Source organism: Trachurus trachurus (assembly GCF_905171665.1).
Source record: "Trachurus trachurus genome assembly, chromosome: 12".
Taxonomy (NCBI): Eukaryota; Metazoa; Chordata; class Actinopteri; order Carangiformes; family Carangidae; genus Trachurus; species Trachurus trachurus.
The window spans coordinates 18,740,681-18,763,497 of NC_139908.1; the positions used below are offsets into that span (position 1 = coordinate 18,740,681).

At 43.3% G+C, this 22,817-nt stretch overlaps 1 protein-coding gene across 1 annotated transcript in view; it reads left to right on the forward strand.

Moving 5' to 3' along the window:
* The first annotated feature begins 2,189 nt into the window (after window positions 1–2,189).
* Window positions 2,190–22,817, forward strand: part of LOC310994625 (poly [ADP-ribose] polymerase tankyrase-1-like) — an 89,173-nt gene continuing 68,545 nt past the window's right edge. The window contains exons 1-4 of the mRNA XM_083983369.1: window positions 2,190–2,781; window positions 3,943–4,058; window positions 5,935–6,043; window positions 13,636–13,731. Of these exons, the coding sequence (XP_083839495.1) occupies window positions 2,214–2,781; window positions 3,943–4,058; window positions 5,935–6,043; window positions 13,636–13,731 (889 nt within the window). The 5' untranslated portion in view covers window positions 2,190–2,213. The remainder of the gene's footprint in view (window positions 2,782–3,942; window positions 4,059–5,934; window positions 6,044–13,635; window positions 13,732–22,817) is intronic.

Consider the following 22,817-nt stretch of genomic DNA (forward strand, 5'->3'; position numbering starts at 1 on the left):
TCTGATGTGCAAATTTGAATCAAATTTGTAATTATCTGTGTTCTAGGCCTAGGGGTATTGTATTGTGTTTCACTGCACGTAATTAAATACACTGTTTGTGTAATAAGTTTGGATTTACAGAGGCATGCTCATGCTGATGGTTGTGGAAACTGCACACATTGTAATCACATTGGTTACAGTAGGGGGCACATCTCTTTCATTCAGAGACACTGGGCACTACAGGTTTTGTCAGGGTTTAATCAAGTTTGTTCAGGATGTTGTTTAAAAACTTGGACTGCTGGCCTTGCACCACACACACACACATACAGACACACATATACACACACCACACTCCTTGGCTTCCTAACTATACAGCTGACGCATGCCACTTATAAAAATAATAATAAGAAATCATTTTTAGGAAGTAATAAGATTGGTGCTGTTTTGTGAGGCTGTAAGTACCTGCCCAACTCTAAACTGTCTTACAACAGTTATTCAAAGCTCTGTACAAAGCATTTATTTTGATGTGTGTCTATCTCATTTTTGAGAAGGTCCTTGGCTCTAACCCTAGCCATCTGTATGTTGCTGTCATCATGTTTGTGTAGGTGTCGATCTGGGTGCTCAGGTTTCCCTCTAGAGTCCAAAAATGTGCAGCTCAGGTGAATCATACACTCAGACATTTGCCTGTGAATTTGAATGTGTTTATCAATCCAAAACGGGTGTTCTGTTCATACTGTAGCTATTTCTGCAATAGGTAGGTGGACAAAATACTCTGAGATATTAAGTTTCTGGATAGATAATCACAGCTTGGATTCCAACTGAAGGCAGAAAAAAAAAAGTAAACAGGATACAGCTTTAGTGGAATAATCAAGTCTGACAAAACTATAACATGCTAACTCACATGACAAAATGTCATAGACTGCGACATCTCTCAACCACTCAAACACACCATTCTTTAAACATTTACAAAGTTTAATTTAGTCTATTGTGTAAATTAAATAAAATAAAATAAATAGTAGCCTAGGCTAATGTATAGTATGGGCCTATGTTTGCTAACCATTACTGTAAAATCAGCTGAATTGACCACTGATCATTGTAAAATGTTTAACTTTAACTGCAGAAGGAGAGAATTGTTGATTTTAATTCATATCTTTTAAAAACAATATCATAATATAAGTTAAAGTAAAGTAAAATATGCCTTAATTATCCCACAGTGGGGAAATTCACAGGATAACAGCAGCAGTAGGCTACATACATACAATTACATTCACACATGCAGTGCACACTGTGGTGGACTGGTAAAAAATAAAATAAAATATAGGATAAACAAGATACAGAGAGATGCTATTAGAGGTGCATATTGTCTCTCAGTTGTACTATACTAATTGTCTGCCATACACCTGTTGTATAAGGTAGGCTATAAAATCTCTGCTACAATGCCTTTTGTCATTTGAGTAAAAAAGATGGTGTATTGTATGAATTAGCCTTCATTCCATACATTTTTGTCTATCAGTTGTCACAGTCCCTGTTTTCTGTATGAGAAGGAACTTTCGTCATTACCAGTGGTCTCCACTAGATGGCCACCTTGTTTCCATCCAGTCCTGCTGACACATCAAATAGGATTGGCTAAAATTACTCCTTTTCACATATTAATATTCATGCTCCTTTTCAGCACTTCATCCTGATTAGTCAGTTTTGATGCATTTAAATGACAACTAAAATGCTATTTAAACCTATAGCCTATGCATTTGATATAACGGCTGAAAAATGCACAGTTTATGTGCCCCATACAAAATATTATCATTTTGTACCTTACAAAATTAATCCCACTAGCATCATCAGCTCGGTAGTAGAAGTAGGCTAAAGGTAAGTTTGATAATTAGAGAGAAGCATGTTTTATTTTGTAAAGGTGAGTTACACTACAATATTTTTCACTAGCTTTGCTAGCCTACTAACTAATTAAAATAAAAAGTAAAAACACGTATATGTCAAGTAAAAATAGTGTTAAAACGAGTTTTTAGAGTAATTCTCTACATTTCTGTAATATTAGGCGTAAAGTGTATGTGACTGAATGTGTCCTGTTATCCTGTGCAGTCTTTCTGAACCCCCCGGAGATGCAATCCAGTCTGTTGTCCAACACTAATCCCTGTAAACCCGAGCGGAAGTTTGGTTTTCCCAGGCAGGAAATTGTCAGCAGTGTTTTTGTTGCTAGTAGGGACTGTTGTGTTGTGAAAATGGCGACGCCTCGTCGCTCCTCTCAGCAGCAGCAGCCGAGCAGCCTCCTGTCCTCCCCGCCCCGCGGCTCCTCTGTCCCCGCCAGCCCTCCCGGCTCTCCGCCGGCACCCACCGACGATGCCGCACCGCTTTCCCGCGGAGACGCGATGGAGGACGCTCCTGACGGCGAGGCTGCCCCGGCCTCTCCCAGCAGCAGCAGCAGCTCTCCGGCTCCGGCCCTCTCCAGCAGCACCAGCAGCAGCAGCAACAGCAGTAGCAGTAGCAGCTCCAGCAGCAGCGCTAGCTCCCCGACCACCACCGAAGGCAGCGGGACCAGCCCGGGCTCTACCCCCGACTCGGGGAGCGGTAACCCGGGCAGCAGCAGCAGCGGCGGCGGCGTCGGCGGCGGTGGTGGTGGTGGCGGTAGCGGCAGCGGTGGAGGTGGCGGTGCTAACGGGGCTTTCAGGGAGTTGTTTGAAGCCTGTCGAAACGGGGATGTCTCCAGGGTGAAGAAACTGGTGGACACGGTGAATGTGAACGCCAAAGACATGGCAGGACGAAAGTCGACACCCCTGCATTTCGCTGCAGGTAACCATCACGAAAATCACATCCTAAACAAACCACATGCCTCAGTTTCACACTGTTTGTTCAGCTGCAGCCAGGGGATGGGACTGGGAGTAACCAGAGGGAAGCTCATAAACACCGGTCACAGGCAGAGGCAGCATTAAATCAACTGAAACATATCTGAAACTAACATTTAATGTAATAGGCTATCACACTTATTCCATTCCTCATCTCTCCCAGGAACAAATCACCCGATGTGGCAAGTAAAGTAAAGTAAAGGACTGGAACTAGTTGACTTGCATTTAATTTAGTGAAAGCTTGGAAATTATCTTAAAATTTGTCATTAGCCTAGACAGTCATCATAGATGGTGGATTGATTTATAGGTGAAGTGATTGACGTAAGGTCCACAATGTAGGCTAATGTTTCATCAAACTGTACAGATATTGTTTTTAAAATAAAGCACTGCAGGAGGCCCAGTGGCATCTGAGCTCACTGTCTCTTTAATGTTTACAAGTAGAATTCAGACATTGTTAAAAAAACACACAACCGTCAGTATATTCAATGAGATGTTTTGTGTAGACACATGGCCTGTTGTGAGTGTGCAGCAGGTGAATGAACATGATCATCAGCCTGTAACAAGTTCAACTTATCCTAACATAACATATTTAAACATTGCCTTTGACATGGCTTCCATCAAAATTGAGTGCAAAAAAAAAAAAATAGAGAAAAACTCAAATCAAAGTAAAAATGATCAGGATAGTCATTAAAAGCACTTATGCTCGTTTCATCTCTTCTGTTCCAGATGTGACTGCTTTTATTTCTGTCATCAGTGCAGACAAAAAAAAAAAAAGATGAAAAAGAAAAAGCACACACAGCTGTTTCACATCTCAGGTTTTCCTAATCCTCAGCAGCTTGAGCAAGAGCAGATTCTCCGCAGTCCCACGACACATTTGTATTGAAGACATAACAAGCTTCACATTCACGTAGGACAGCACTTTCCCCAAACAGCTGCTACAAACACTTTACAAATAAACCAGAACTGTAAAAAAGAAAAACAAGCCCAAAAGAGAAATTATTTTGAACAACAAATTAATTAAGACGTAGGAGAGGAAATGACTTTTAATGACTTTTATTTTGAAGGTTAATTATTACAGCTTCTTCATCTCTCTCTGCCTTTGTCCAAGGTTTTGGCCGGAGAGACGTGGTGGACCACCTGCTTCAGATGGGTGCCAACGTGCACGCCCGGGACGACGGGGGTTTGATCCCTCTGCACAACGCCTGCTCGTTCGGTCACTCTGAGGTGAGACACTCGACATGATGTGCCGTGATTGTTTGCGGATCTGCTCGTCTTGTATGTTCAGGACGGGGGATTATTTTGTCGCTGTTAAAAAGAGATTACATTACAACTGCTGTGGTCGTCTGTCGGCCATGATGATGTTGATGATGCACAGTCAGCCTGAGAGATCACACAGAGGGGAAAAAAAAAACGGACATTTACTTGTGTCTGTGCTTTAATATCCTGCTGGTCCCTGTGTGTCTGATGATGATGATGATGATGATGATGCTCTGGATTATCTGTGACAGATGTGCTAAAGCTTTTTTGCCCCCCCCCCCCCCCTGACCATTAACCATGGTGATCAATCTAGTGTTTACAGTTTGAGATGTTTTTTTTTTTTCCAAGGCTTTTAGAGCTTTGTTGGAGAGCACTTTGCAGCATTGTCAAAAAAAGGCTGTTCTGACGCAGCTGTATAATCACAGCGATGATTAGCATTGTGATGAGAATAAAAAACACCGTCCGAGCTGAATCCAGCCTTTCAGACCGCACAGCTGAACCTCTGATAGTGGTCTCTCTGCCTTGCTTTCAGGTTTTTTTTTCTTTTTCTTTTTCCCTTTTGTTTGGTTTAAGTGCGATTTGAACACTTGAACCAAAAGCGTGGTGGGGTGGTGGTGGTGTAAAGTCAGATCTCTCAACTGCAGAAAGTCTCTGCTGCAAAATGGACGATTGAACCCTTCAAGCTGGGAATGAGCTGCTGCCTGAAGGAAAAAAAAAAAAAAAGGCATTCTGGGTAAAGATTGGTGTGAGATTGTCAGGCACATTGATGTGGTATTGGTTCAGGCACTGTGCTCTATTGTTGGCAATACTTTTTGAGTGCTCACTGAAATGTGTCCAGAGCACAGTCTATGGTCCAGAGTGTGGAATAACAAAGAGTTAAAAAAAGGAGTTTGTGCTAGTTTGACTCTTCCTCTCTAACCAAATATGTCAGCCTTTAAATGCGGAATCCGAAGGTTTTCCACCATACATGGTCAAGATGTTGTGTCACGGCAACATTAAACACTTAACATTGGTTTTGTGGGAAAAGAGAGCTTATATTTCTCAATTTAAAATGATAAAAAATATATAATTTTGGTGTCAACTGAATATTATTATTATTATTGAATATTGGCACTACGGTGGCCCTGAAATCTCAATGCTCTGCAATTTATGAAAACATCTTTATCAATTTAACACCATGTGCTGCAAAATGGCCCCATGACACATGCAGATAAACAAACACGCTGCAAATTCAGTCCTGCAACACAACAGAGGTGTTCCCAGGTGACACAAGAGTGGGAGTGGGGGGGGGGGGGGGGTTATTTTAAGTGAAGCTGTAATCCTAACTGCAGCGCCAGCAGCCTGTGTCCTCTTGTGCCATATTTTCAGGGCCGTTCATTTATTTGCAGTCTTTGCAACTCAACTCATGTGTTGTCAAAATGATGAAGATGTTTGATGTATTTGCAGCGGGTTTGTGTCTTTGTAAGTGTTTTCTTAAAGGGATAGTTCAACATTTTGGCAAATTCGACTATTGTCATAATCCCTATCGCAGGATTGCCATAATCCATAATAGGGATTATAGCAATAGGCAAATTTGCCAAAATGTTGAACTATCCCTTTAAGTGTGTTGAGCTCTCGAGGCCACCATATGGCACCGGCACCTGAACATTTCCAGTTAGCGTTATCTGAGCTTCTGGTGTCAGAACCCAAGAGGCTTCACAACAAGAGTGAAACTGTTCGTTACTTGGATTAAGGTTTAGCAGCCTGAACACACATACTGACAAAAAGAACCATGACTTTTTGATGGTTTGATGGTTAAATTTGTCAAACCCGAGTAAACACAGCGCGTTTGTCATTTTTTCAGGTGGTGTCCTTGCTGCTGTGTCAGGGGGCCGACCCCAACGCCCGAGACAACTGGAACTACACGCCGCTGCATGAAGCCGCCATCAAGGGCAAGATAGATGTCTGTATTGGTAAGTACGCAAAAGCTTGCACTACGAATATCATGTGTTTTGTATGTAGGGTTGTAAGAAAATATCGATACACTGAAATATGGCGATACTGTATCGACATTCTTTTTATTAACAACTTACTTGCAAACATTCACGGTGGTGGTTCATTTTTGTGTTGCATTTAAAAGTCTGACTGTTCATTGGCAGCGGCCATTCAGCCATTGACTCCTCCGCTCCAACGGAGCAATGAGATCTTGTGAGAGTAGAGGACAGGTCTGTGGCTCATCATGTGCTCAAGCATTAGCTAACTTAGCACTAGGGCTGGGCGATATGGCAAAAAACGTTATCACGATATGTTTTTCCATATTGATCGATTCTCGATATCGTCTCGATATGTATTTTTTGCTGACGCTGCCAGTTCAAGCAGCATCCTGACTGAATCCTGAAGAAACCAGAGAATGTGTTCAGTTTGGGAGGATGACATGAGTTCACTTTAATGTTCATTAAGGGTGGAACAGTTCAATAATCCACAGTTTGATTTGATTTACATTGTTGTTGTTGTTGTTGTTGTTTTCTGTTGTCTTTTTTCTACCATACATCAGCTCATTATGTTTCAATCATGAGGCTTTAGTCTTTCTAGTTATTTGAACAGGTTGTAGACAAATATTTAGCTATTTAGCTATTCTGACGACAGGCTTTATGCCGAGCCCCTTAAACAGGCTCTGATGAATCCAGGTGTGTCTGAGAGTCAGACACACCTGGATTCATCAGTTTGTCCAAAAATGTAAGACAGGAAGGAAAGGAGCCTGTTTGAGCTCAGGAAGTAGTGGAGCTGTGCATAAAGCCTATTTATTGATCTGACTCGGTAACCACGAGCGCAGTTCACGTCAACTCAAGTGATCTGCAGGTTGTTGTTTCACTTCACCGCTCCGACGCGACGCTCCGTGTGTGTGTGTGTGTGTGCGTGCGTGCGTGCGTGCGTGCGTGCGCGGGCGGGCGCGGCGCTGACAGAGAGAGAGGGAGGGAGGGAGAGAGACTGTCGGCGCATACTGTGAGTGGATTTGACTCCGCGCGCACTGTCCGCGGACTTTTGCGGTTTCATAGGCAGCATACAGTGTCACATTTGAAACAGATCGAGTCCGCGCGGTCATAAAAATTGAGCTTTGCGCGGAAGGGACTGGCGGACGCCCGCTTTGGGTCCTCGTCTGCCTCGAGTGCGCGCCGCGCGGATATCCGCGGAGTCAAATACACCGGAGTATGTGGGGGCCTGAGCCTCGCGCATGTTCTTCACACTGTACATGAGCAAACATGAGACATGTTACCGCAGAATAAACGTCACAAGCAGCTCCGTGTTTCCTCCACTTTGTGGCCGTGGTAGGCTATCATCAGGTCGCTCTGACTCCACACTGCCAGGCTTCTTTAGCCGGGACAGACGAACTGACGCGCCACACTTTCACCATCGCTTCAGCATCGGCTCCACCTCCACTCGTTTCCTCCCTCTTTTACAACTTTCACTTTATCACAGCTTGGGATCAATAAAGTATATCTATCTATCCATCTTATCCTTCCTCCCTTTAGATGCAGCAGCTCAAACAAACTCTGCATGCTCAGGACAGGAGGCGGAGTATCAGACGGAAGTGTGACCGGCTGCTGTCGCGCATATTTACTTTCATGTGATATCGAGGAATAGGGCCATAGCTTATTATCGAAATCGATCAAAGATTTATCGCGATCCCGTATCGAGATCGTTATATCGCCCAGCCCTACTTAGCACAGTGGAAAAAAAGGAAAAAAAATCGTGATACATCGCCTTTCCTATAGTATCGCAATGTATCGTCATACTGTATATCGTATCATTGCCCCATGTCATGGTTCACAGCTTCCTCCTGGACATTGCTGTATGTGTGTTTTAGTATCCGTGGTTGCAATGCTTTGTGACATATTCAGCTCTTAAGTCAGATGGTAAAGTCGAGTTTAGGTAACTTTGTTTTAGATGTTTACTCCTCTCAACTCCCCTCCTCAGCCGCAACCTGCAGTTCTTTATAATCACACAGTCATTTTTAGCAACTAGAACAACCACCCACCAACTCGCTGCTATTATTTTCCATTAAGCATAAAGCAGCAAATAACCTGTAAATTGCAATTACTGTCTTACTGCTTATTCCTAAACCCACACAGGGAGGGGACAGAGCAGCAATGATTTCTTTGTCTCACGATATGTATGAGCTGCCCTAATTAAAAAAAAAAAAAAAAAAAAAAAAAAAACTGAAACAACAGCAGAGGCTGAGTTGAGACAGAGCTCCGGCAGCAGCAGTTAATCTTTAAAGGTGAAGTGAAGAGTGGAGAGAGGCCGTACCACCGCTCCCCCCCGGGGGAAAGTCAAGAAGCAGACGAGATGCACCTCGGCATGAAAAGCGTCTGAGCAGTCAGTTGTGGGATAATCTTTATGATCGTAATGGAAAAGCATCGCTCTGTATGAGTGGTAATGACAAAAGACAGCGATGATGATAGCCGCCGTCACCTTGCTGCGAGCGCTGAGAGCAACAAGGACGAAAAGTTGCATCAGTGTATTGTTTTTTTTATTTTTTATTTTAATTTTGAAGTCCTGTGTTTTACCTGCTGCAGAACGTCAGGGGAACGACTGCAGAGCAGCAGGAGGCTCCGTGGCCCTCTGATGTTCACGCACCTTGGTCCCGTCGGAGCATTTATTGATTATCAGTGATAATGAACGACGCTCTAACAGCGGCATAATAACTTATCTTTGTTGTCGCGGTTGAGCGATGTGCATAAATTGATTTTTTTTGCCTTCATCTATCGACGCCTCGCTGTTGATTTTCTATCCGCTTGACATCAAAAAAGCGGCAGAGAGGGGAACACTTTAAGAAATACGATAGGAAATCTCGACGCATCACACGCTTAACTTTGTGCTCAGACGCAGCAGGACACAGAGCACACACAATACAAAGAGAGGATTTAACTGGGAATATATGATGACACGCTGCGTTACGGCCGCTCTCTGAAAACACTTCGAGGTTCATAAATTCATTCATGACGCCTGGATTTACCAGCCTGACTGCTGTGTGCCGAGCTAAACCTCCCAGTTGGTTTTGTTTTTCAGCTCCGCAACCAGCTTGTTTTAACCTCTCAGTGGATCTCGGGCAAGAACCACTTAGGCTGCTCAAAAAAAAAACTGATTGAGGAAGAATATCTGTGGCGTTCACCACCACTTCTCCCAAACGGATCAGATGTGAACTGAGCGGGACTCGCAAGTGGTTCAGACCCGTCATGTGCAGATGATGATCGTCTATTTTGCTTCACAGTGGATGAAAACAATCATTTACTTGACTTGAGAATTTTAATTTGAAGTGAACAAAAATAAACAATAGAAAAAAGGTACTGGTAGGTAAAAGAGTTCCTCCCAGAGAAAGGTGAGATTTAGGATAAGACGGGAAAAAGAAATGTTCCTGCAGGAATCCCATTGTCTTGGACTTACAAAGACCGGGCTTTAAAAAGAAGCATGGCCATGCAGGAGGATGTGTCCGCTGCCAACTTTTATCCAAACACTCCACTCCACTCCACTTTTAGTGAAGGTGTTGTGTTACAGTGAAGGTACACAGAAGATTCTCCTGTTTTGTTACGGGCTTCTCCGATTGGCCCAGGTCGTGAGGATGAGTGGATGCTGCAGAGCACGAGCACAAGCACTTCCAGAAAATATGGTTTAATAACATTTTGTGAAGCAGGAAAATGATAATAAGATGTTCCCCACTGGTTCAAAATACTATTATTTTCAGGTCGCGTTACCAAATTTGTAGGATAAACTGAAAAGCAGATGCTGTCACTCACGCCTAACCCTCAAGTCACGCTGTTGTTTGGCTTCCCTCTGGCACGAAGAGAGCCTTCAATACACTCCTCCACTTCAGGTCCTGGATGTGAACGTCCTTGACCTCAGCAACAAACACTCAGGAAGCTGACAAAATGTAGAACAGGCTTAAAGTCAGCTTTATTCCCCATTTCAAAATATGTAGTTCGAACAAGGCCTTCATGAATTAAAGGGACGGTTCATGTAGATTTAACCAGGGAACATAATCGACACAATGATTCGCCGAAGCTGAAGAAAGGCTGTGTTCTTAGGTTTGGTTTACAGTCCTGACTGCACAGATACGAGCAGAGCAGAGCAGAGCGTGTAAACAGAAGTGGGATGACCCCCGGCGGCCTGTGTGTGTTGGACAGAGTTTTGGTGGGCTGTCCTGCTGCCAGGTTGGATTAGATCTGGCAGCTGAATGAGAGTCAAATCAATGGCGATTCCACTGTAACTGCAGCTCTGCCCTCTTCCCTGGTGTTCAGACAACTTGAGTTAAAAAAAAAAAAAAAAAAAAAAAAACGAATCTCATTACCAGACCTGCTTCTCCTTCAAGCTTAAGGTCTGGAAGGAAATCTCATCAACAAACTTGGGATAAGAAGATCTTGAAAATCCTACAGCAGCTGCACGATTGGCTCCGAGTTAGAAAAAGCGCCTCCATAAATTACAGTTCGCCTCTGTCCTCGGTTCTCCTCAGTGTGATGTCACTGCTTATCAATTCGACCATAATATCCCACTGAGACGAGTCGACACCTCAAACCCTTCTCTGACATTTGTTCTTGGATTTTTTTCAGACATGAGTCAAGTTGATGAAGAGATGGAGTCAGGATTTGCTTTGATGTGTGTTATTAATCGCCCATTGTTTACCATTTGTTTTTTGATTAATCATCTGATCTACTCCATGAAATGTCAGAGGGAGAAAAAAAAATCCCTAAGCCCAAAACAAAATCTTTAAATATCTTTTTTTTGGGTACACCATAAGATATTCTGAATTATAAAAAAATAAATAATAATAAAGCAAAAACATTTGAGAAGCTTTTTTCCCTCTGTATAATCGACTTATGAATAAATGATGAACAGACAGAATAGTTTCGCTTATGAACACAGGTTTTTCTTAATCAGTTTTAGCCGTTTGATATAGCATCATGTGGTTGCAAACTGAACAAAGGCAACATGCTCTGCAGGTTTGAGCAACAGTGACAGCGCAGGAAAAGGAGTTCCTTATCTTTATTATGTAAGACGGAGGCTTGACTTTTGCCAAGCGAGCGGCCTGAAGCTGTTGCTGAAATGTTAACTTACGCAAAATGCCACCCCCCCACCCCCCCAAAAAAAAGAGAGAGAGAGAAAATGTAAATGTGGCCCACCTGTGAAGCAGCTGCAGGAAAGGTTAAGACTGCCAACGCTGCACCTGCCTGCTGTGTGACTGCTGTTGTCTGCCGCTGTCGCTCCGCAGCAGCTTTTTGTGTCACTTTTGTTCATCCCCAGTTTTATCATACACACTTAAAAACCCACAAGTCCGCAGTTCAGCGCATGCATTTTTAAAATTGTATTCAATTTTTTCTATTAAAATCGTTAACTCACTGGTCACACAGACATTTACAGACAGTCAGAAGATAAACGCCGCAAATCTGACATTGTCCTGAAAACTAATCCTGTCCAAAAAAGGGGATTTTAGGGTTTTTTTCTTTTTCAGAGAAGGCTTTTGCAGGTATTACACACAAGCTGTGTCCATTAGAGACAAAAGCCGAAATCACTAAATTAGAAGTTGACAGTTGCACATGAATCAGACGCAGGGGTTGCTACAATTTGAGCCGGTGCATGGACACAACATGCACAAGTTTGTGTAAGCATCTGTCATTTTTCTCTCTGCCTGAGTCTGGGTATATCTTTATTCTCCTGCTGTTTGGTATCACTGTCAGTGTGTGTGTGTGTGTGTGTGTGTGTGTGTATGTGGGGGGATTGGTGCAGAGCTAAATCATATTTTTGTTGAGGCGTGAGTGGGTGACTAAGGTCTGCGTCAGTGCTGGCAGAGAGACGCACGCACAACCACAAACACAACCACACACACATGCTCATACGTACTCACGCTCAGTTGTCTTCTGCTCTCTGCTGGGGTTTTCAGCAGGGTTGTTAGGAGTGTACACAAGTCAAAGGGCATGTGCACCGGGAGCTGCGCAGCAATCACAATGGAGGGAAGTGAGACGGAGAGGGAGGCAGAGAGAGAGTAGTGACATTAGTGCCCTCAGAAGAGCTCATTTACACACAAACACACAACACAGACGGTTTGTAATTCAGCTCATATCTGTGTGGTAGTCACAAGTCTCTCCTCTCCTCTCCTCTCCTCTCCTCTCCTCTCCTTCGATTTGTTACATTCATTTCATGCTCTCGTCTCTCCTCTTCTCTCCTCTATTTCTTTCCTCCCTTCTGTTTCTACTGCTCCCTGCTCTCCTCTCCTTTCCCTTCCTCTCCTCTCTTCTTCTCTATTTCTCTTTTCCCTTTTCATCTGTTTCTACTACTCTCTGCTCTCCTCTCCCCTCTTCTCCTCTATTTCTCTCCTCCCTTTTCTTCTGCTCCCTTCTCTCCTCTCCTTTCCTCTCCTCTTCTCTATCTCTCTCCTCCCCTCTCTTCTGTTTCTACTGCTCCCTGCTCTCCTCTCCTCTCTTCTCCTCTATTTCTCTCCTCCCCCCTCTTCTGTTTCTACTATTTTCTCCTCTCCTCTGTTTCTACTATTCTCTCCTCTCCTCTCTATTTCTCTCCTCCCCTCTCCTCTGTTTCTACTGCTCCCTGCTCTCCCTGCTCTCTCTCTCTTCCACACAAACACTGTTGTTTTGCTCTCCCTCCCCTCTTTTCGTCCTCTACCTCTCCCTTCCTCTCTGACTCTCACCTCCCCCCTCCCCCTCCCCCTCCACCACCATCCCGCTCTTCCCATCCCTCCTCTCCTCACTCATCTTGCTCTCCGCTGCATCGCTCAGTCAGTCGGAGAGGCGAGAGTCTCTCCACTCGCACTGCCTGCCCGCCTCGTCGCTGCTGCTGCTGCTTCTGCTCCTGCCTCCTGCCTCCTGCCTCCCGCCTCCCCGGATCTCGGCTCTAGCGCCTCGTTTTTATTTATTTCCTCGGCTCAGCCTCAGCCTCTTCCCTCCCCGCGTCCACGGAAGTGTGATGTGTTTTGTAGCCGGTCACGTATAGCCCTTCTGTAAGGTCCTCTGTTTTTCTGAGGCGGCGTGGGTCTAGCGCAGGCTGTGCCGCCGCTCTTGTTGTGACATGTCTGTTTACATCAGCAGCATGGCTCGCAGGGCAGGGGCAGCCAGGGGCAGCCGAGGGAGCAGCGCTAGCAACAGAGGAGGAGCAGCTGGAGGAGGAGGAGGAGGAGGAGGAGGAGGAGGAGGAGGAGGAGGAGAGAAATGTGAAGCAGGACTTGCAGAAGGGCTGCCAGGAGAGCCAGGAGAAAGACCCAGTGGAGGAGGAACAGGGGGGGTAGCGGAGGAGCAAGTGAGGGAGAAAGGTCCAGGAAGGGCAGTTTACGGAGCGGGATGTGGTTCAGTGGCAGCGGCAGCGGCAGGAGGAGGAGGAGCAGGAGCAGGAGCAGGAGCAGGAGCAGGAGCAGGAGCAGGAGCAGGAGCAGGAGCAGGAGCAGGAGCAGGAGCAGGAGCAGGAGCAGGAGCAGGAGCAGGACTGGGAGGAAGTGTGTGTCGGGGAGTTTGTATGTCAGTCCAGGAGCTCAGCTACTGTCTCTGTCTGCCCTGTTGTTGTACAGTGTTACTGCAGCATGGAGCCGACCCCAACATCCGCAACACCGACGGCAAGTCTGCCCTGGACCTGGCCGAACCCTCCGCCAAGGCCGTGCTCACAGGTCAGTGTCCCGACCCGTACACACACATACACACACCTCTCAGTGCGCAGTGTTTCTCTCTCTCTCTTTCACTACCTCTCACCTGCTGATTGCCTCTGTTTGTTTGTGTCTTTTCCATCCTCAGTTTTGATCTGTATGTTTTCCCTCCTCCTGTCTCTCCCTATCAGGCTGCACATCTCTTCCTTCAGCCTTTAATGATCACATTTTGTCCACAACTTTCAAACCGACATTCATTTCCTCATTTTGTCGAAGGCTGTGCGCAGTTTCACCTTTTTTTCTCTCTCTCTCTCCTCTTTCTCTGTCCATCAGCCTCTTAAATTGCAAGGCTATGCTGCTCATGTGCTCACCACGTTTGTGATTCAGTCTTCCCGTCCAAGGCTGTACACACATTGGTCACTACATCCCATTTTCCTCCGTTCCGCTCCTCTGCCTCTCTCCAAGGCTACAATCAGCGGTCAGAAGTGTTTCTGTCTCTCGCTTTCCTCTCTCTCTCTCTTTTTTTTCCCTCTCTGACTCCTCTTCTGGCTGAGGTTGCACTCATTGATCAGCTGCTCAGTAAACTAGCCCCTTCTGTGTTGGATTTTGGTTTTCTCGCCTTCATTGTCCTCCCTCGCTCTGTTTTTTTGTTTTTTTTTCTGTCACGTCCTGCCCATACATATGAGGGGGGGATAACCAAAGCAGTGACACAGCAGACCTTTACTCACCGGCGTGTTCTGTGACACGGTGCGATGCTGCCAAAATGACAAATTGAAAACATAATTAAATACAGCTTGAGACTTTAAGAGGCTCCCACCTCCCACCTCATCCATTAGGTTCAGCTGTGGCCTCGTGAGAGTCAGCGAAAGCCTTGATCATCATCATCATCATCATTATCATCGCTGTCCCACTTGGGTTTAACTGATGTGGGATTTCCAAGGCCAGTGCTGCTGGAATGAACATCGAAACCATATGGGTTGACTGAACGCATACATGTTCAGTGTTAACCTGCAATGTAATAGAAAAAAAAAATTACAAAGAAAGCACGGAAGCTACAAAAAGTCATCCTCAAACTCACAGAAGAGCTGCAGCAGCCGACATGGGACAGTAAAAGTTTGCAGTGAAAGAGACTAATTCACTGGTTCTGCAGTCGTTTAAATGCAGCAGGACTCATTACACCTTTTCAGTGGCAGAGGAACAGTCAGGACACAGTCCCAGCCTTTAAATGAGGAGCTAATTAAAAATAAATGTCCTTTTAAATAAATGATCTCTAGTATTTTATTTTATTCCTCCTTAATTAGACAGCTGAACGTACAGGCACGGAGAAACTTTTATTTTTTTTTCTTTCTTTCCAGGTTTTCGTGACTGATTTTTGTCTCATATTTTACATCTTTCTTCGTTGCAAATCAGCACTTCTCGTCTTCACACTGTGGATGAACTCGCAAAAAACTTGTGTGTGCGAGCGTGTTTGCCGGCTGATCAGCTGTGACTCCCTCACTGGTTAGATGGGAAAGGTTTAAAGAAGTGGCTCGTATTAAACCAAATTGGTCTTGTTTTTGTTTGCGGTAGTGGATGAGTAAAGAGAATTTTAAATTCAAAAAAATCCCTCCCTGTGTTCACCGTCTCCCACTCTCTCTCTCTCTCTCTCTGGGAATCGACACTGGCTCTAAATCAGTTTTCGCAGCACCACTTCTGTGTTTACACTGGGTTACATCATCAATTCCCCTTGTTTGGCCTCGGTGGTAAATGAGATAAACCTCAAGATACCACTGCGCGGAGCTGTGCCGTGTCAAAACATAAGGGGGGAATTTCACCGCGGCAAACCCCCGGTGAAAAATTATTGTCCTTGCCAGCCAGAGCTAAAATGAGGTTGTTCTGTGTCAGGATTATTGAACATATCCGCATGTGCTGCAGTTAGCCTCTTCACCCCGTCTCGGCATCAGCCACGCTACAAGTTTTACAGTGGAGTTGAAAAGTGCGATTTATGAGCAGTAAAACTAAAGGATTTAGCACAGGAGAGATTTAACTGCTAGGGAGAAATCAAATGTGATGGAAAATCAAATGTTGTACATTAAATCAAATGTGCATGTGCACATAGTATGTGATGACTCGAGGCGTCTAATATTGTGAAAAAACAAAAACAACAAACTGAGACAGCCTGGAAATGCAGTGCTGCTTACACTTTGAAGGAAACTCAGTGCAGCTTTGATGCCCAGGCGGAGGTCGTCATGGGGGTGGAGGTCGTGGACATTGAGACAAAGATGCAACATGAGCGCCAGGAATTTATAAGACTGTAGTTTTTGCACACAGGTTGTAACAAACAGCTTATGTAGGATATGAAGGGAGTGATGGGATGTTTTCTGTAACTGATGTCATTGATTCTGCAAATCGACAAGAAACTTTATCCTTTCCTTTAACTATTCATGATTAGTTTTCTCTGTGGATTGTGGAAAGAAGGTACGTCTACGTGCACACATGTTTTATTCATGTTATATATAACTGGGTTGTTAAGCAACTAGTTGGCTTCAGAGAAGATTTACTGTTTTCATTTTGATTAGGTTTTCAGGCACTCGTGCAGACTATCTTATGAACAACATTAGTGGGATTTAAGTCCATGTTGGAAATAAACAGGTTTCAGCGCATGGCTTGTTTCCATGCTTACTTTGAATAGAACATTTTACAGCGTTACAACCAGCACTGTTGTCACCTGTCTTTGTAAAACGAAGCCATGCTTTGGTCTAGAGGTGTCAGATGGCAGTGTGGACTCCGTCTTCAACTCTTTGTATCTTCAGCATAAACTGTGATGCTCATGTTGCTATAATTAGCATTTATAATCATAGTTGACTGCTACGTCCACCACTGATGTCTGAATCCAAAAGAGTTGAGGCCGAGTTGTGCTTTTTGAAATTCGAGACCCCATCGTGCACCAGCTGTGCAAAGCTCCAGACAATAAAATGAGCTGTTGTTTTGAAGAGAGGTTGTGTGAGAAGATCTGACGGTATTCATTTATTTGATTCTGATATGAAACAATGCAAAGACGGCTTCATGGCGTGGAACTGATCTTTATAGTGGTTCAAAAACACTGCTGCGGGTTGGGCCTGTCACAATTATTTACATAATTGCCTGATCGCAATCATTTGAGCTGACCACAATTATTTTTGCATAATTGTTAAAATTGTTTCCATTCATCTGTATAAAAACAGCTGGATGAAACCAACAGAAATGTCACATTCCATCTCTATTTCCATGTCGTTTTCCACTGTTTGAGGTTTGACTGGTCCTCTTTGAATGACGTTATCACCTCACACCCCCTTCTTCTGCTATGTTCTGCTCCAAACTGTTTATCTCGAGGTGCTTCATTTTGAATATTCGAAGGCCCCATTTTGATGAGCATCTATTGACATTAGCATCATGGATTTAGATACAAAGCCTAAAGCCTAAACAGAAATGTTTTTTTTAATTTGTGTCCCAATGCTTAATGCCAATAGATGGCTCTTCTTCTTCATGAGGTGTGTGTATGTGCATTATTAAACTATCTTTAGACTTATACTATAATAGTAGCCTAAAATGATCAGAAAAAGTCAATTAAATCGTTAATCGCAATTATTTGTACGACAATTAATCGTCAACTAAAATTTCATGATTGTGGCAGTGAATTACCTTGACCACCTCTAATGCAGTGGGGAATGGTAAATGCATATATATGCGTGAAACAACAGACTATTAACGTAGGCCCTTCTTTGTAGTAAAAACTGAACCATTTGTGTGGCCATGCAAGCAGAGCAAAGTCCACATCTGTCTGTGGATTAGGAGGCAGAAAGTGCCATTAGACCGGCTCCCGTGGCGTGCAGCAGAGCTGAAATGCGGTCTCATTTTTATCTTCCACAATAAAAAAAATGGCGCTAAGGAGATTGACAAGAGCCATGCTGTTTGGAAAATGTGCCATGCCAAATTCAAACACTCGGTGAACAATGAATTAAAGAGCACACAGAGCAGCAAACGGCTTCTTTTAGTATCAGAGATGTACATCCACGCAAAGAGGAACCGTTAAGAGCTAATTTGGCGTACTTTTCATGGTGCCGGTTTTCTAAACTATGAATGAATATCTGTTTTAACACAGACTACAGATGTTCACAGTTTTGTCTTAGTGGACCTTCAATGTGAAACTTTATTAACCCAGTTTTAGACTAATCACACAGTCACACAAGTGTGGCTGGTGTGTGAAAAACTATAATGACTGTAATTCAAACCAGCAACTAGTCATATACTGTAATGCGCATCCATATGTCGTTTAGTAACTGTAATATATCTAAACTAGTGGGAAGCCACTAAAATCAGTTTCAGTCTGCAGCTCACATTACAGTCAGTGATGAGACGGGGGCTTTTCCTGCACTGACCCACTGAACCATGATTTATTTTTCAAATGGAAAATAAATTTCAATCAGCAGCTCACTCTAAGAATCTCATCCCTGTTTAATAGGTGGAGGTGATTTGGTCTGGAAGTGTGTTTTAGTTTCCATAAAGCAGCCGCCGGAATAGACGCTTTCACTCGTCGCAGCGGGGTGGAAAGCACAGGTGTAAGTAAAAGGCATTCATAACGGTCCACTTCCATTTGGGGCGATCCATTAAGTCGTGTCAGCGAGCCAGCATGCAAAATGGTACTGACTGAGAATAGAGCTCCAGACACCCAAAATGTGCCTGGATACTTGTCATCTCACTTGGTTCTAAAGAAATCACGACCCAGACAGAGTGGTTACAGCGGCGTGGTTCAGTGCTTCCAGAAACCATGAGCACTCTGCAACGTGTGTGTTGTTTTTAGAGATCCTGTCGGTGTCAAAGTACATTACAGCTTTCATATTCATGTGTTCGTTTATTCTTGTGAAGAGGTTTTCCCGTGCCGTTGTGTTTTGTAACTGTATAACAGAACTGAGCATCTACAGTACGCAGCACTGACAGAACTTTTAGAGGATGCACTGTATGTTTGGCTTGTGTTGTCGGCACATTTCTATTTTTTTCCCCAGTTTCTGCTAGAATCTGAATCTACTGGTGTAAATGCCTTTTATGCTACAACGCATTTTAGATCAAGTTACAGGGAAGATGAACATTTTGACAATAAGGGGGTGGGTGTATCTAGGTAAATGGGTTAAAAAACACACACTGTGAATGTTTAACAGTAGTTGACCTGGTGCTCCTTTTTTAAGCTTAAGTTTTTTTTAATGAGAACCACCTGTCGTCTTGTAGTCTGGTAAAGAGCAGCTGATGGAGACGAGCGGCAGCAGGTGGAGAGGAGGAGCTGATACTGACCCATGTTCTTCTTTCTGTCTAAACTTCAGCCAGTATTTTGATGTCAGGGATATCTATCTATCTATCTATCTATCTATCTATCTATCTATCTATCTATCTATCTATCTATCTATCTATCTATCTATCTATCTATCTATCTATCTATCTATCTATCTATCTATCTATCTATCTATCTATCTATCTATCTATCTATCTATCAATCAACCAATCAATCGTCATTTTAGATTATGCAGAACCATGTACTGAATGGCTGAATTTATTTGTTTTACAGGATGGCAAAATACATATTTTTTGATCAAGGTCTTTTTATTCAGTTTTAACAATTTACAGTTTACAATTTAACATAGGTCCAACAAAACACCCCTTCCCAAATACCAGAGTTACAGCACCAGCAGTTTAAGACACAGAGTTCAAAATACAGAATTCACATAGCTAGACATAAAGAAGAAATGAGAGAAGAAAAAAAGAAAAGGGAAATAAATGACAGAGGTCAGCAGCAGAGATTTACAGTACTATATTATCTGCCTCCATATCTTCCACAAACATTAAGAAAGGCTGCCAAATATTATAAAAATTCCTAGTAGACCCTGATTGTGTATCTGATCTTCTCTAACTTGATGTGGTACACGATTTCCTTAATCCAATGACTGTATGTTCGAGGTGTTGGGTCTTTCCATTTCAATAATATCAGTCTCCTAGCTAGCAGAGAGCAGAAAGCCAACACAGTTCTTTCCCACATCTCAAGATGGGAGTCCAAAATACATCTATTTTGATGTAAAAACACTCAAATAATATTTTTCTCACTTTGTGGGACACATGGATAATTTACATATGGATGATCTGGATGCAGGGTTAAAGCTGATTTTTCATATCATGGGGTCTTTATTCTCGCAGATTACAAACTGTTGGGTTTTTTGATTTACACTCACAGGCATTTTACACATGTGACACAGAGTCTGTTGTCTCCTTGAAAGGTTTCGGATGTTCTATACAGTGGTAGGATGAATCAGATCTCACTCTAAATGCTCGTCAGGGTTTGTACAGATGGGTGTGTTCAGAATTTTTTTTCATACAAAAAAAATACAAGAATGTCACATTAAAAAGAATAAGACAAAATGCCCTCCTCTTTGCTCTAGGCCTCAGCTCCAGCCGATGCATTCAGGTGCATATAAGCGCTTAGCAGAGAAACTAGTTGATCCATAACACCAGCCCTCTCCAGCCTCTCCACTCCATCATCAGCTCCTTTCTCCTGCGGTGGTTGCTCTGTGCTCTGACTGTGGATCAGATCTAAAAAAAAAAAAAAAATACTGCATCTTGTTAGCAACATGAATTATGCTTTGACCGACACCAATTACCTAAACAATTTATCGCCCTGTTACATTGTCTGCTCACCTAGTGCCAGCCTAGAGTGATCCTATTGTAATTACTGTTGCCAGTGATTCACTAAATGCAGTGCTCTTTATTGATGGTTTTATTATCACCTGTAGGTTTTGTCAGAGTTTTATCAAGGCCTTTAAATTGTCTTTCTAGGAAAAAAACGCTCTAAGCATAAATGCGAGCACATTTTATTACATATATGTGTACGTTTGTGTCCTCTATACTGTTCTACAGACACACCGTGGAGCTTTTTCTTCCCTGGCCTATATGTTCTGTGTCTACGATTTAGAGGTTCTGCTCCATTCCTCATCTCTGCCGCAGGCCGGCACAGCTTCCAGCTTCAGTCTAGGATGATGGAAGTTTATATTGACCCATAAATTAGCTCCACCGCTCCCCCACATCCAACAAACTGCTCTCAGAAATGACTCTCTTCCCTGTTAGCAGGGGATGTGACAAGGAAAGATGGAAAAAATCGCCCTTTTTCAAACCTTGCTTCTGACAGCAGTCACACTGATCTCATATATGAGCTCTGGTGGTTGTTAGTCATACTGTTTGCTGTTCTCATCATGGTAATTGTATATACAGAAACAGAAATTGGACGGAGCTGTGCTGATTGGAGGTCTTTGTTCAGATTACTGTACTCACCTTACTTACATGCTTCCCAGATCCGTCTCTTGACACACACACATGCACGAACAGATTGTTTCTCTACTCTATCGCACACACGAGACACCACTATTCACACCGCACCAGGGGGCACACTTCCTTGCACAACTGTACTTCCCACGCAGTGGATGTGATGACAAAAGCCTGGGCGATATGTGCTTCTCGACACTGTTTGCAGAGGCACAATGAGCTAGTTAGGACGGATGCTATATATAGCATTATTGGTCGGGTGTGTGTTCAGAGAGATTATGCTTCGGACAGGATGACAGGCTTCGTCTCCTACGGCCCATCCAAACAGGAATGTATAGGATTACCCGTCAGAATCTGCCTTTGCGGGATCCGTCGCACAACATCCGAGCACTTACGTCTGATAGAAACGCTAATTCATCAAAAGCTGAAATAAAAACCCAGGTGGTAAAACTCTTCCCCATTGTACCTTGTGGTGTAAAAGTGTAGAGAGTTGCAGTTAATTATATTGTTCCTTATCAAGTTACAAAGGAGGCCATGGACAGATTTGCTGTGAGATTAGCCTATCACTTAATGGTCAGTCGCCCCCAGGGCTATATTTGGACGGTCTTTGGTACACAATCAGATGGCGGAGCGAGGCTGGTACGTTAAAGCCTGATTTATAGTCCTGCGTCAACGGGGTGAGGAACCGTAGACAAATTAGCATTTGTGATCAAGCAAAGTCATTTTCAGCACAGCCCGGAGGCCCTGCTCTCCATCACAAACCGAATGAGAATGTAAATTTCGGGTAGCCTGTGTGATCAATTATACACTACCAGCTCATTTTACAGGTAGTGTTTTGATGGACAGAGTGTTTCACAGGATTCCTTTTTAAAGCCAGTGAACAGGAGACTATGGCAATTAACAGGGTGATAGTGGATGTTTAAATAAGGTAGCAAAATCCATTAAGTCCTGTTAGCAGTATATATCTGAATTAAAGGGGAACTATGCAAGTCCAGTCGCTTTTCCGCTGTTTTGCTAACCCTCCTCCTGGCCATGTTGTTTTCAGTTAAGCTGGCGAGAGGGCAATCCATGGAGCGATGGAAAACATTATATATCATATAGGACATGTTACAATGTGTATATTTTCTCTCATAATTAAGAGATAACGGGTTATGTGTCGTGGTGCTGCTGAGATGAGAGCTGATCTTGCAAGGTTGGTTTTTTCGGCCAAGAGAAGCTACGTGGAAGGCATGGAGCCTCCATTCTCCCTGTAACAAGTCATTTATTCATCACAATTATTGAAGCTGTTTAATAAATCCATAAACTTGATAAAGGTTAAAATGTTGCATAGTTCCTCTTTAACTAAAGCGTACATTAGCAAGCATTTAGCTACTCTTCGTGCAAAAGTAGGACTTTAGCAGCTGGACTTGATTTCTATGAATTCAACTTTTTTAATTTTAAGAAGATTGCTATATTTCATCTGTTTAAAAAAGCTTTAAATGCAAAGTATCCTAACTGCCCTAAAAAATTTACCATCTACATTTACTTTGCCAATAAAAGTAAGAATCTGTAACAACTCAATATTGGATTTGAACCATCTCTTCATGTGCTGCGTCACACCCTAGCTTTTCCAGTCAAGTGAAAAATACATTAAAATAATGAAACAACACGCCTTTGAAATGCTGTTACCTAATTACTTAAGCTGTCTTTGCACTGGAAATCTGTGTAGCTTTCATATCAGCAAACCAGATAGGTGTTTTGATCTCGGCTGCTTTAGATCGTCTCTTGAAAGCCACTGGAAATTGCGCGGCTTA